Source organism: Strix uralensis, chromosome 4 (assembly GCF_047716275.1).
Source record: "Strix uralensis isolate ZFMK-TIS-50842 chromosome 4, bStrUra1, whole genome shotgun sequence".
NCBI classification, from domain to species: Eukaryota; Metazoa; Chordata; class Aves; order Strigiformes; family Strigidae; genus Strix; species Strix uralensis.
Genome location: NC_133975.1, coordinates 125,078,487 through 125,094,486, shown reverse-complemented (window position 1 = coordinate 125,094,486; position 16,000 = coordinate 125,078,487). Strand labels below are relative to the sequence as shown.

General features: G+C 38.8%; 1 protein-coding gene across 1 annotated transcript in view; it reads left to right on the top strand.

The window, feature by feature from the left end:
- The window catches only part of KCNH5 (potassium voltage-gated channel subfamily H member 5), a 161,188-nt gene that overhangs the window by 44,467 nt on the left and 100,721 nt on the right, over nucleotides 1-16,000 (top strand). Inside the window, exon 7 of the mRNA XM_074865254.1 lies at nucleotides 15,532-15,961. Coding sequence (XP_074721355.1) covers nucleotides 15,532-15,961 — 430 coding nt within the window. The remainder of the gene's footprint in view (nucleotides 1-15,531; nucleotides 15,962-16,000) is intronic.

Here is a 16,000-nt window from a genome sequence, read left to right as displayed (position 1 = left end):
AAGCTGCTGGGCTTTGCCTATGTGGTATTCCCATGTTGGAGAAGAGGTGTCATGACTTTAGTGCCATGTGTGGATGTGTACATTAACGGATATGGGTTTTAGAATCACTTGCTTGTCATCCAAAAGTATTGTTTCATGTCCATATCAAAATGGGCTGGACCAGTTGGGATGTCCCCCTGCTACAGCCTCCCTTTTCAGCTCATACCCAGTGACTGCTTTTAAGCAGTCCTAATCCATCGCAGGGTGGACTAATATGGCTTAACGTAAATGATCAAAACTCTGTATCTTCTCTGATTGAAGCTGGTGGGAAATTTGCCTCTGATTTACACGAAAGTAGAGAATGCCTCTGAATGAACATTTTTTAAATCCTGCTGTAGGATTACTTTTTGAACCATGCTGTAATTTTCTTGTGATATCTTTTTAAATGTCTGATTGAGAGGGAGATTTATCTCCATTTTTTTAAACAGTTCTTGAGATACTGCTGGAATTTTAGAAACTGTTTGAGGAGAGAAAGCATAAATGTCTTAAATGGACATTGAATTAAAGCTTTTTAACTGCTAAATGTATTAACATTTACGAAATCGAGCTTGCAGCCCAAGATAATAGAGAAAACAAGCAATAACTATGACAAATAGTGCATGCACAAGTCAGTGTATAGAAAATTCATTATTAAAATGCAACTATAATGGCATTAGGACTTGTTTTAATTTTTCTCTAAAGCCCTTTATCTTTATGGCCATAAACAGATCATAAAACCTCTGTTCATTTTTTAAGATTTTAAGTTTTTTCTTAGAACACCGTTGAGTGGTGGGGTGTTTTTTGTTTTGTTTGTTTCTTTAATTTCTCAAATTCTGCAGTTATATGGCCTCACTGTATAAAAATCTACATTCTTATTTTTTAATGCAGAATTTGGTGCAGATTTTGTAGAGCTCCTTTAAAATTCCATCCCTGTCTCTGTGCTGAGTGCCATCTTTTGACACTGTTCCATTTTATTTATAGCAAATATGACAGAAGTGATAATACTTGCAGCTTAAATTCAAGATCATATGAGGGCTGCCCGTCTGGAAGCAGGTTGTACAGTCAGGCTGTGTAAGGAGGTGGTATTAGCAAGGTTGTAAATATAATACAGCTTTTTAAGATAACCAATTTCAGACTAAAAGGAACCTGATTTTTATAAAAATGCAGAGTTATCTCCAGATTTTCATGCTTTAATATGTAAAACAAACAGAAAATTTCTGTGCTAAAACAGTACAGATTTAAATGAAGAGCTTAACCTCTTTAACATCTAGATGGGAAGTAAACCATCTGCAGTATTTGTGACAGTGGAGATTCATTGGTATAGTGCATTGTAGTTGAGGCATGCTTAAAGTGGCAAACTTTAAACAAAATGTAATAACAATAACAAGGTACCATGTGCTCCAGTGATCCTAGAGCTGCTATCATTTACCTTCAAACAAATGAAATACCAACCTCTTTTAAATAAGAGAACCAATACTGACATTTCTTTCTCATGAAATGGTGTGTTATGGCCCTGGAGCCACTAGCAAACATTGGAGTGTAATTGTTTATGTACTTGATTTCAAACTCCTCCAACTCCAGTTTTCCCTAGTGCCTGAAAAGATTTGAAGCAATTTTGAGAACAAGTATGTAAACAGTCAGCCCTTCCTCCTTGGGTCTACATTTTCCCTTTTCTTAGTCTTCCAGGGGAGATTTTTTTTTAAGGTGATATGTCTTTGTGACATTTAAGTCTTTTGAGCCTGCTTGGTGTGTTTTGGGTGATTTTAGTTATTAATGTGCTTTATCTTCATTTGGCTTTTAACATTTATTTTATCTGGTACTTCTTTTCTGGAATCTAACTTTTTGGTCCACTAGCAGCATTGTGCTCAAACACTGTTCATAGGTCAAGAATAAGTAAGTCAACAAGATTAATTTGGAAGAAATATTCTGATCGATTAAAATGGTATTTCTCATTAGAAGGTGAGTGTTTCCTCCTTAAGGCAAGTAGGAGAGAGAGAAGAGTTCTTTTAGCTCTTGATTCTGGTGGGTTTTAGCTCTTTTATCTTGGCCCTGGGTGTTGGATAAGGTCATTTGTCTTTAATGTTAAAGTTGGTGATTGTGGCATTTCAGAAAAAGTTAACAGAAGATCAGAGCTTAGTGGTAAAGACCTTAGGGGGCAGTTCCTGGTGCTCTTTGAGTTCTTGGTATGGTGGCACAAGATGGACTCAAATCAGAGTGAATAGCCCTAAAAGCCAGCTGAGTGAAAGATGACTTTCCAAATTTCCCTTGTGTGTCCCACCTCCATCCCTCCTTTTTCCACATAAAACATCAAATGTACTTTTCTTAGTTGTTAAGGGACTAGGTGAGTAGGGGGGACACCATTGCAGGTAGTTTTTTTTTCCTCCTTATGGCCAGGTCTCTCATGCGTTAAGAAGAATACGGCCAAGGAAATGTAGGTTTGTGTCTCTCTGTTGCAGATGTAGACTGCTATATGCGATAGAGGTGCTTGAAGGTTCTCATGCAGAGCCTGGTGAGTCATTGTATAAGATACTTTATGCACTTGCGTGCCATTTAATAATGTCAGAATTAAGGAGATAAATTGAAAGACTGAGAAAAGGAGTTTGAAAAAAGAAAATGTGAGTTTTCTTTCTGAGGGTTGGAGTTCTTCAAATGCAGTCAGTCTTGGCCGGAGTAAGAACAGTGTCATTTCCATCACGGACAATGTTAGTCCAAGGCTGGAGTCTTGTGAAATTCCCACCTGAGGAAAACATGACTGCAAATCAAAGTTATTTTGTTGTTGAGTGAATGTAGAGCCTCAGTAGAGGATATGATGAAAAGGATTATGACAAAAAAATTGAGAATTGGGGGGGGATTAAGATGATTTGAGGCAGAATTAGAGGTGTAAATTTGTATGCCTGGAGTTACAGAGCCAGGCTGTTACAGTCTGCTCAGGGGGATGTGGATGCATGACAAGGAGGGGGAAAGGTAAGATAATGAGAGAGAGATAACTTGCACAGCATAGAGTGATCTAAATTGATGTGACGGATGAGGAATTAAGTGGCTAAGTGGTATTGAAAGGGTAGGAAAACAAGGTAAAGTAGGCTGTAGAAAAATGAGCTGAGAGAGAGGAAAGTGGAATCCTTAGTGGGATACGTACTTTATTTAAGAAAATTGATAGGAAGATAGTCCTAGAAATCAGAAAAAGGTATGGCATCTTTTCTAATTGGGAAACATTACTTGCACTGAAATACATTCTGGCTAAACCAAAGCTGTACAGAAAACCTTTCATATATAGAAGTGTGAGAAGGGACACTATATAACATACTGAGGAATCGAGCCAATTTTCAAAGTATGAACCAGAATGGAGGATGTGTGCTGAGTCTCTGAAACTAGGCTGATTATTTTTTCTTTTTAAAGTAAGTGTTCTCTGAAACTTCAGATTTAATCCAAAAGTGCATGTCTGTCTGTCTCTTCTTTTAAATTAAAAAAATAAAGAAAAAAGGTTTGGGGTAATGGGGGATATGGTGTTTGGATCCAAAGATTTTCATCATATGAGTTCTTGTTGTTACTAGGGTATGTAGTGACTGTAAGTTTGATTTTTGTCTTGGAGCTATATGAAGCGATTCTGCTGTATGTAACAACTCTTTCCATTGCTGTATGCACCATCACTTGTATTTCTAAATTCATGACTCCCTACTTTTGAAGCTAGAGAACTATGTTATCTTGAGGCTTAGCCTTTATATGTGTTCTGCCTACTAAAGAGAGATAAATATCCAACCTCTATCAGTCTGGGCTACCAAAAGGTGGCTATAGCTTAGTTAACTATAATGTCCACACAAGTCACAATTATCAGAGTCACACTGTGCTGAAATTGTCAACAGATGGGTTTACAGTGTGCCTGAGGACACTGATCCCATTGCTTGTTCAGATATGGTCAAACCATGCTACAACTCCCTTTGGAACCAAATGCATGGATCTACATCCCTAGGAAAACAGGATGTTGTGCAGGTGCTTGGCTCCTGGGAAAGTACCTGGAGTTGGAAGGACCTTGGGTACCCATACTCAGGTAGAGGCATGCTGATACAGTGCTGCTGAGGGCTGCATCTGAGTCTCTGTTAATCAGTATATAGAACAAATATTCCCAAGACTAGGTAGATGGACAAGCATTTGGCCAAATGGAAAATGCTTCCCCAATTTAAGTGTTAAATACAGCTGAAAAAGCCCCCTTTGATATTTGGAAACATATTGGTCTCTTTTTTTTTTATTATTTTATTTTCTTGAAATTTTGACTGAAATTCATGAATTTCTGAGTTTGTAATGAAACAAAACCTAGAAGCTTGATCTCATCTCTGCCAGAAACATGGCCCTAAAACGACATGGCACATATTACGAAGAATGGGACCAGATGTTAGGATAGTCCATACAGATAGCCAAATAGATCATTTTCAAATGAGTTGTGTAAAAGACCATCCTTTCTGCAAAAATTAGTTTTCATGAGCCAGTGGCTGGAAGTGAAAGCAGACAAATTTAAATGACATAAAACTCTGAAGTTCTCTATCTGTTGTTTAATAATGTAAGACTACATGACCCAATGGCCTTTAAAATTTAGTGATCTGTGCAGGACATATTAAGGCATAGAATCCTTGTAATTGTAATCTTCTTTTAATTACTATTATCGATCTATTTCAATGGTGGCAGAAACTTCTTTGCATCACTGCAATTAATAGCAGCTAAAATAGCAATGTCTGTAAATTGAAAACAAATAAAAGCTGATACAACTAGTTTAGCCGTATTCACATCTGTAGTGCTTTACTGCAAACATTTCCTTTTCTAGAGGTATTTGAAGAAAGGTTTATGGACCCTGGACTGAGTGGCATATGCAAGTTAAAGATAAATTGGTGTGTTTCAAGAGTGTGGCTTAGTCTCTGAAATAAAGTCTATGGCTAGCTACCTTTCTTAAATCTAGGTGACTGACATGGAGAAAATAATTCCCAGAACTAAATCCCAGCTGCAGCCAAGTGTTAAACTATGATGAAAACTCCTAGCAACATAATGACAGACGCACTAAGCCAGGGACCTGGCATTTTCCCCTTTGTTATGTAGTTGGAAGGCAATTAAATATGAAGAATACTGTCATCCTGCTGTAGTGTGCAGAAAACTGCAATATAATAATACAATGACTTGGTTATGATGTCCAAATATAAACATATCCACCTTAGGCATATTCACCCCTATCACCCCTATTGCACTTGCAGAATTGCACCATGTCTCTTTAGCTTTTATTCAGCTAAGGTTTTATACAAGTTCTGCCACTGTTTAATTACCAGCTTTTTTAATGCTATACATGGTCTGAAGTATTTCTGCAAGTTTCCCTGTGGAGACACAAGTGTCATCTTGATGTGAGGGACAACTGAAAAGAAGGCCCTGAACCAGAGTCGGTGGAAGGGGTGGTGGGAGGACAAGCAGGGTTGACCCACAAGATGGATTTGACCTGGTAGCCTCGTGCTGCACTGCTCTGATGCGGATTATGGCATACTGAACATTAATTATATGTCTCAGTGGTCTTTTTTCCCTTTTTCCTTTTTTTAATGTGTTGTGTCTATTACTGGGAAGCAGATGTTGGGTACAAGCCTTTTAAATCAAATCTTTAGTCAGAGCCGTATTAAGTGATGCAGAGTCCAACTGGGGCAAATTGTGTGTGGAGTACTTTCAAGGGAAGCTTTGAGTCCTGCGTGATCCCTTCTCTTGCAGAGGAGGTGAAAGCTTACAAAGGAGACAAGGCAAATCAAATAATCTGGTCAGATACTCACTGAAATAATGCTGATGGGAGTGGTGCAAATCCACATTACTGAGATTGCTGTACACAGCCGTCAATGGGAGGAAAGGAGTCGCAGGCTTAGGGACAGGCAATTGCTCTGCACAAAATGGAGCCAAGGTACAGCCTTGGAGAAAAGAACTGCATGGCTAATACCAGAATTAGTGAAGTTTCACTAGTGAGACAGCTTTGTAACTCGGTGTGAGTCTTTATTTTGTACAACACTGGATTGATGTTATGTCCACCCCTTGGTGTCAGGGATATGTGTAGTTGCAGAAATATTGCAGCTCAGGTTACTCTCTCTAGATGTTTCTTCTCTTTTTATACCTGTATTGGCATAGGAAATTTGTGGTTTGTTGCTGGCATTAAGTCATCAGATAAGTTCAGTATCCTGCTCAGAAACTGTCCCAACCAATGTGACACCTTTCTCTTCCTCCCATTTTATCCTATGTCCACCTTCCCTAAGTGAGAATCATCAGATTTTACAATATCAACCTCTTTTTTCCCTGGTTGGGCACACTGATGCACTAACAAATAAATAGTGCAAGATGCCACATCCCCCTTAACTTGAATCTAGAAGAAATATTTTGAAATTGCCTTTCTTTTTATAACCTCAGTTATTCACTGTTTGAAATGTATTATATAGTTGTGCCATAAACAATTCACTAGAAGTTTATTTATAATGTTATAGCTTATTGACATTTGTGTTAGAGGGGGGAAAAAGATGAAGAGATCCCCCATCCTTCTGGAAAAAAAAAAAAAGATAAATCTCAAGCAATAAATTTAGAGGTCCTTTCAGACACTGCATGAGAAAACCTATTTGCTTTCATTTTGCTGTAAGGACTCAGTTTTGTGCTCACTGCAGTCACTGCTCCCATTGCTACCAATGGTTCAGGGTCAAGTATTAAACAGGTTCTGCTTCTGTTGACCCAGGATCTAGATAGGGTCTTTGCTTCTGCACAAGCTTACTTCCATGTGGATTTACATAATTGAATGCAACCCTAAATTCAGTTCTTAAAGTGGAATCAGAAATGTTGCTTTTTTATTTTTCTCATTCCAGCATTTTGATTTGTAACTATGCAACTTTATTACGTTAATTGTTTACCTAAAAAGAAGGGTTTCTGAGATGTGTTGAAAGATTTATTTTAACATTAACTCCAGTAAAGAAGCATTAAGGAGCTAACCAGGGATTTTAGAACTAAGCTCTATTTAAGTAGCTAAGCACAAAAATTTCTTTTGGGGATGATTTGCTGTTTAAATTTCAAATAGCCTATATGTCCTCCTGGATACTCTTCCTGCACTGCATAGAATAGTACCTTCTGGATATGTGCCTTCAGTCTCACCTCCTCGTGTTGGCAAGACTCACTGTTTCAGTTCTTCCCAAAATTTGTAGGCACTTTATTTTCTTTTATGTTGTGTATGATCATGTAACAACTGCTCAGTGAAGATTGCCCGAGGTTTACAAAATTGGTGCCTTTTTCGCTGCTTCAATACCAAATGCTGAGCTATACATTGACTTTGCAGAATCAGCTAAGTGATTCATTTGGGTGAATTTTTTTGTGTATAATTAACTTCTGGTGGAGGGAAAGGTAATGAAAGTTTTGCCCATGCTTCTTAAATAAAGTGTTTGGACTGTATTTCAAAATGTACTAAGCATGGGATTCATCTGATGAAACATGGGGCCAGGCATAATCCCCAAGGAGATACAGGCATGTTCAGGATATGGCTGCTTATGTTCCAAGATGCATCTCCAAAACAGGTCTGAGGAATCACGCTTCCCTGAAATGCCTATTTCTCACCATGGACTGTAATGACACGCCAGTGTGAGTAGCTCAGATGCAGACCCCTCCATGGTATAATTTAGGCTGAGATGAGATGCATCCTCCCCTTGAGACTGTATTTGCTCCACTTCAACTTTTCAAAGGATAAAAACAAAAGCAGAAAAAAAATAGTAGGGGTAAAACTCACAGGGATTCACTGAGTCACTGGCTTTGGTGGGCAGGTTCATCATATCACCCTTCCGATAAACTGGTCAAAATCTGCCTTAATTCATGTTGTCTGCAAATCTGACTTAATTTGCAGTCTGGGCATTTGCCCCTGTGCCAGCCTTCTTGGTTAAGTATTTCTTTTCCTTCTCTCATGTTTATCTCCTCGATGTGCCTAGGAACAACAGTCATCCCCCCCCTTCCCCTGCATAAACAAGCCTATTTTCCTTTCCTTAATCTAAGCAAACTGATTTTGTCCAGAAACCTCATTTATGAAATTTTATAAAAATTTTCTTGGCTATTCCGGCTGCCTCTCTCTGCACGGTGTTAAGTTTGAATACATCACTTTAGGGCAGAGCTGTACGTATTACTCCAGGCAGAGAATTAATCTTTGTGTTGTAATTGGGGTTTGGCTTTTCCTCTTGACGGTGGAAGCACTCATACTGGAACTGGATTAACCTGTTCTGTGAGTGCAACCCACTGATTGCTCTGAGTCACTGTGGGTTTAAATATACCCAAATATTTTTTTCTCAGCTGCAGCTGAAGATCTTTGTAGTTGTAGAAATTTTTGTTAAGTTGCCCTGTAATGGATGCTTTGATGCTCTGTATTGTTAAACTTTATCACATTTTCCTTGATTCTCACCTGGTTATTCTTTGTATTGACAGTGTGTTCCAAAGGTGTGCCATCAGCAGATTTTGTGACTGTATAGTATTTCTGCTTACTTCACTAAGAAACCAACGAAATTACCGAGAGTTGCCACTTGTAACCCTTGCTAGATTTCCTTTTAACGGTTTCCATTTTACCATCCTTTTCACAAGTTCCTCAGTCACCTTAGAATCCCAGTTGTGGTCCCTGTTTTCTCTGTGTTTCCTAATAATTTCACCCCTTGTGTTACTGAAATACTGCATTTCCTTTATTTAGAAAATGGGGTATATCAGAGAAAGCTATCAGGAAAACTTGGCTAGATCCCAGCTAACCTAAGCTTAGCAAACCTATTGCTGTAGTGATTGCATTTTGATTTATCTCAGTGTTTCTAATTACTCTTTCCCTTAACATTTGTTCAGGTAATGTATCTGTTTATTTCCTTCCTGATGCATTAGCTTTTCTGGAAAACATCAACATCATCTTTGAAAACTAAAGCTAAGAATTAATTTAATTTTTAGCCCAAGCCTGGATTATTTTTACTTCATTGCAGCTTCATCACTTTTACTGTTCTTTTTTCATTTATGAATGTGAAGAATCTTTGGGTATTTGTTTTAATGTTCTTTATAAAGTGTTGTCGCTTGACCTCATTTGGCAACTAAGCACCACACAGCCTCTCGCTCACTCCTCCCCGCCAGTGGGATGGGGGAGAGACTTGGAAGAGTAAAAGTGAGAAAGCCAGTGGGTTGAGATAAAGACAGATTAATTAGTAAAGCAAAAGCCATGCACACAAGCAGAGCAAAACCAAGGAATTCATTCACTGCTTCCCATGGGCAGGCAGGTGGTCAGCCATCTCCAGGAAAGCAGGGCTCCATCATGTGTAATGGTTACTTGTGAAGACAAACGCCATCACTCTGAATGTATCCCCCTTCCTTCTTCCCCCAGCTTTATATGCTGGGCATGATGCCTTATGGTGTGGGATATCCCTTTAGTCAGCTGGGGTCAGCTATCCTGGCTGTGTCCCCTCCCAGCTTCCATGCACCCCCAGGCTACTCGCTGGTGGGGTGGGGTAAGAAGCAGAAAAGGCCTTGACTCTGTGTGGGCACTGCACAGCAATAATGAAAATGTCTCTGTATTATCAACACCGTTTTCAGCACAAATCCAAAACATAGCCCCATACCAGCTACTGTGAAGAAAATTAACTGTATCCCAGCCAAACCCAGCACATTCTCCACACCTTATTCCATACCACTTACGTCATGCTCAAGTACCACACTATCCAATACAACCTCAAGAATGACCCCCCACTTCCTATCCTTTGATATAATACACAGCTATTATCCCGGGTGTCCTCTGCTGCCAGGTGCCTGTCTGTCCTATCTCTCACAGTCCAGTTGTCTTCACTTGTTATTGCCTATAGTTCAATATACTGTCATTTATAATTTACCAGCTTTTCCCCTTTTGAGATCAAGAACCCCAGTCCAGTTTACTTTGTGATTATTCGTTTTTTTCATGAACTGATTCAGTTCTTTCTTCAAGCCAATGGGGACTTCTGCAAAATCCTATCAGTATCAAATGTAATGTAGCATCACTTTCTGTGGAGTAATTGGCTATTCAATGAAGAAATAAGCATGCTATTGCATCTGCAGAAAATCTCAGCCTACGGTTATTAATAGCATTTATTCTCCAAGCTTATATTGAGAAAGATAAGTCTCACATTGTGAGGCAGTGCTCCGTAATATCTATCTCTGTAATAACATAATACAGGTTTGGAAGCTGCCCAGATCCAGGCTATCCAGATTTCTAAGGATGGGTTTAATTTCCCCTCCTGTAAGCTGTGTAAGTGATAGGCTTCAGCTTCTTTATATTCAGTGGGAGGGGAGAGAGACAGCTCCAGGAGGTGATTCATCCCGTCCCTGGCTGTCTGAGATGGATTGGGTGAATCACTCTTATGACATGCCTCTCTCTTCACTCACCAGGGACAATTCACATAGACTGGATGGTTGGCCGTAAGGCTGCAGCATTATGTGAGATGAATCCCACCCCAGGAGGGTGGTTAGAGCTCAGTCGTGGTGTGTTTGTGGCTTGTGCACGTGTGCTCAAGCTCAGCTTACACGAAAGCATTTTGCTCTTGCATGGAGATAAAGAGCTCAGCCTGGGCTGCAAACTCCTCAGAGGATTTGATCACTTTAATGGCTAGTTTTGCTGAATGCAGGTTGCTGTAATTGCCTTGCATCTAGCAACTCTAAGCATATTAGCTTAAATTTAACTTAAGGTCTGTATATACTGCAGTCACACCTTTGACTGCAGTGGCAATATGCCCTACAGCATTTCATAGAAAGGTTCCTAGCTCTGGTTCTTGGCCACTTCATAAATTCTTCAAAACCACAATGTGCTGAACATCAAAACGTAGTGAAAAGCTATTCTTTTCTTCTCCTTTCCTCTGACCTTTTCCAAGACAGTGTCTTCTGTTAAATGATGCAGTACCAATCCCCATTTTTCAGAGCCGGGAGGATTTCAGTTTTAGAACATACTTAAAATGCATGTTTCATTTTTTTGTTGCTGTTGCATATGTGCCCACAGCTATCAACAAATAAATAAAAAATCATGGAGTGAAGTCTAATCGAAAAAGTGCCTAGAGTTAAAAACACATTGTTACTTAACAGGAAAAAAAAAAAAGCACAAATTTACCATTTCAGCATACTGGGATTTAATTTTGAGGCTTAAGCAGATTTTAGTATATTTAGATAGTAGAAAATAATGGCTGTTTTTGTTTTTATTTTACTTTTTTTAAACATTTATGCAACACTTTCCTACTGCAGAAAAGACAGATTAGCAAGTAACCAGCTGATTAAATCTTTTACATCTTTTGCAAAGATGCAGCTCTGCTATTCTGTTGCTCCTTCAGTGTAGAACAGACTCCACTCTCTCTTTCCTGGTTTAGGAGGACATCTCTGGCACTCAATACTAACTTGAATAATTTCCTGCACTTGTTAACCTTCATTTCCCTTTGGTGACAGTGTTCCCTTTATCCTCCTGCATGTTTGGCTTTTGACCCCTGTATAACATGACTTTGACAGCTTCATCCTTCCTATTGCCTGGCTTATCAGGGATACATTAAGCACAAGAGAACTTAGCTCCCTGTTCTTGTTTGAGGTGCAGAGGTCTGTTCCCACGGCATGTATTGCAATTGCAGGAAACATCTCTCTCAGCCTTGTGGTCAGGAAAGTTTAGTCAGACGCAGACACACAGCTTAGACACTTCTTTCATCCTGAAAGACTGAAGTTTGACAATGTGGTAACATCTAGAATCTGAAATGGCAAGATTCAGGTGATTTTAATAGGAAGAAGTGGTCTCTCTGCATTTCAGACTGAGTGCTGTCATCACTTGTGCCTCCACTATCAAACTGAATTTCCTTTCTTAGAATATCAAGAGAATTTGAGAATACAGACTTTGCAAGGTGCTTATGTCAATGGACGTGGGCTTTGTTTAATCATGAATGGCTAATTTAATTCCAAAGTTGAACATCCATTCCTCAAAAATGTCTTTCTGGATAAATTTCACATTGTCTGCATCTTTTGTGGTGTCTTCAGCTGTCTACTAAGTAGAAATGGCAGTACAAAAAGGGCTAGTTCAAAGCTACTGTTCATGTCCTCTCCTTATCCAGTGGCCTTAGAAGTCACTGAGAACGTCTTCTGTGACTCACACTTTTAATACTTATGTTGATGATATGTATCAGATAGGAATTTGGTTCCAAACTTGACACACAAAGTGCAACTCTGGAGTAGGTGGTTTTTCAGTTAAAAGATTTCTACAGCTGAGATGATTGAAGATGATCAAGCTGAATGTCCTCGTCGGATTAAGACACGATCCAATATATTTAGACAAAACCTCAAGGGACAGGATTGGCTGGTTCATAACATAATGAGATATTCTCAGTCAGAGAACGCAGACCAGCAGATATTGCAGACAACAGGCCCAATTGACTAAATACGGTAATAGAGTGACACATGCTTCTCCCAGAGGGTTGGATCTTCGGTATCAAAAAATGCGTTATTTACACCATGCTAGTACCAAATGGGATTACATGCTCTATTCAAGGTTTCTAATCACCTCTCTGTTCCTTGAGTGCTGAGGTGACTTCAGTTGGAGCAGAAGCTCATCCTTTTGTAGAAGGGTTTCCAAAATATGCATTATGGAGCATAAATACAGTTAAAAGACAAATTAAATTAAAGGCAGTCAGCAATCAGTTCAGTTTAGAACACTGAATTTCTTAATAGCCTAAACTTAGTTCAAGGCAGTTAGTCTTTCACATAATTTCCACCCAAGAGATTGTTGCTGAATCTTAGGCAGAGCTTTGCATATTAACAATTGTGCGTTTATTGTCAGACGATTTTTTAAGTATAAAGGTACGAGCTTGAGCCAACCCAGTACTTAAAACAGTGCGATGCATCACATGTTCATTTATTATGTGCTTAATTGGTCTTTCCTAGGTAGTGTTTTATGGAATAGGCTTTTAAAGCTTCCAATACTCTCTTCATGTTTTTCAAGATTAGACATGAAATGTGAATGCTCAATATATATCTGATTTTTTAGCCTTAAAGTAGTGGGTCAGACAGAACTGACTTGAAGACCTACAGTGAAACTTCCTTAAATGAATTACTCTTTGGAAGAATACATTCCAATATCAGCTAAACTGAAACACTCCTCTTTGTTTTATGCAGAAGAGATGTGATTGTTATCTGTGCTTAGTAAAAAAAACCCCATAGCACAAACTTTCTCCCAGATGTTGAAATAAATGCTGTATTTTTATATTAGTTGTACAACTGCTAAACTGTCCATGTGACTTAGAGAGAGAAGATGTCATATTGATGGAGGATGGAGTGTCAGACTGTAAACTCTCCCGATCAAGGGTTGACTCTCGGTTTGGGTTTGTGCAGTAGAAAGTGCAGTGTAAGCCTTGCCACTGGGACAAACTTAAACTACTGGGTACAAAAAGGGGACTCCCAAGTTTAGATTCCAGGTCTATAACTCCTTCCCTAGCCTTAATCTTGGTAATGAACAGTGTCTCTCTAAGTAAAATGGAAATAATTTGTATCTCTTCCTTGACCAATGAAATAGGACCTGATCCTACAAAAAAACCATCCTGCTGTTTCATCCCTCTGATTTCACAGCAAGTTGTAAACTTTCGGAATTGGGGTTAATTCACTGAAACCCACTGCAGATTGATTTCATGAAATATACTATTAAACTACTGTGTAGTTTTCTTTTCTAATGTAGATATTGTTTCATGAGGGTGTGACCCTCATTCAGTAGTCCATTGGCCCCGTCCATTGTGTAACGAACATTGTAAGGGACTTTCCAGGTTTTTGGACAAGCTGCGGTTCAGAGTGCATCACAGACAGATATCCCAAAACAAATAAGTAGATATACATTTAGATGGAAATAGAATAATAAACTAGACCTTGTCTTGTGTAAATCCAAAATACAGAAATCAAAATGGGAAAATTCCACTTCCCTCCGTGGTATTAGTCATCATGAGAGCTTGAATGCAAATATAGAAATTCAATTTATTGAGGATTTGAGGATCTGAAACAAATTCCAACAAGATTTGAAAAGCATACAAGAACTTTGTCAAACAGATTACATCTAGAAATATCAGATGTATGTTACCCTTCAAACGTTAGTTGTGAAAAGAAGCAGAGGTGCAAAAGAGATTAATGTTTTTCTGGTATGGAAAACTCCAGAAACTCTAGTCTTTTACTGTTTGATAATATAATTAGGCAGTGTTTTGACTAGACTGATTTGATAATGATGCATAGAAAAGGGCAATTTAATCTTGGCACAGTAACTGGGAATGTTTGCCTCATTGCTTTCTATGTCTTAATTTCTACTTTAAATTAAATGTCTTTAGCTTCTGAATGTTTTATATTAGAAACCTTCCTTTACAAACCTTCTATTTTGAGCCACTAATTAATTTAATGTACAAGTTAGGTATATCATGGGATTGCAATAGATCAGGAACATATTTTTCTTCTCTTTCTGCATCTATAAACCCTATTAAAATACATTGCAAACCATTTGTGCATTGAGGAGGACATACACATTTCTTGTTCCCTCTCAGATGTTTCTATTAACTTTTTGATGGGCCCTGTGCTTCTATTCCCTAAATATTTGTACTTCCATTTATTCTTACTTCATTTATCTTGCGTGAAAAAAAAAACAAATGCACAAATACTTGCTTTAGGAAAATATCTGTAATGTCTGTTGATCAGAAAGGAAATGAGCCCTATATGCAAAGGCATGTGGTTTTCTTGCAAGTGCCTTGTGGTCTGTATTGCCCTCACTCAGACAGGTGATGTGCCCACAGTTGTTACTTCCATGTTCAGTCAGTGAGACTTCTTATTAATAACAAAACATCCAGAGTTATATTAGCTCTGGTGAAGGATAATATGAGGTGGAGACTGTTGGACTAGAGGAAGTTACCCAGCTACTCTCGGGTGATTGAGAAGAACAACAGGCAGATTTCTCTGTAGTTACCCATTACAATTACTTTCTGACGTTTCTCTTGAGCATCTGTTAGTCCTGAGGGTTGTCGAAGTAGGTGGACCACCGTTTTGGCCAGAATAACAATCCTCTGCTTGGATTTAATAGAATACTGTTCTCTGAGAAGCTTTGAGAAGACTCCATTTGGATGGTGTAGTTCCATCTGTGATTGTTCTTCCACCACAGTTGACCTCCTTGAGGTCAAAGCAGAGTCTTCTGTTTACTTCAAACTGGCAAAGTATTGGATCACTCCTTTTTGTGATAAACATGCCATTTTTCACTTTGGATTCCACAGAACTCTTTTGTTACTTGGAAAGACTGAGCTTGAGCAAAGTAATTTATCCACCTAATGAGTGCCAAACTTGATTTACCCTGATGAGGACAAAAGTACTGGAGGGGGAGGAGGGTTTGATCTTTTATTTTGTCATCTGGGGCATGAAAAATTGTATAGAAAGATTTAAAGCAAATGCAGAAATTGCTGTATAGCCTTCTGTGTTAACCAGCAGGATATTTCAGGTGAAATAATGATTTGTATTCTTTTCTAGGGGATCAGTAGCCTCTTCAGTTCCTTAAAAGTGGTGCGTCTTCTACGACTCGGTCGAGTTGCCAGGAAGTTGGATCATTATCTGGAATATGGTGCTGCTGTACTGGTACTGTTGGTGTGTGTGTTTGGACTAGTGGCCCACTGGCTAGCCTGCATATGGTACAGCATCGGGGACTACGAAGTTATAGATGAAGTCACTAATACAATCAAAACAGATAGCTGGCTCTACCAATTGGCACTGAGTATCGGAACACCATATCGATACAACACCACTGGCTCAGGGCAGTGGGAAGGAGGACCCAGTAAAGACTCCTTGTACATATCCTCTCTCTACTTTACCATGACAAGCCTTACAACAATAGGATTTGGAAACATAGCACCAACGACTGATGGAGAGAAGATTTTTTCAGTGGCCATGATGATGGTTGGCTGTAAGTAGAATTTGATTTTATTGTGTTTAAGCAAAAGGT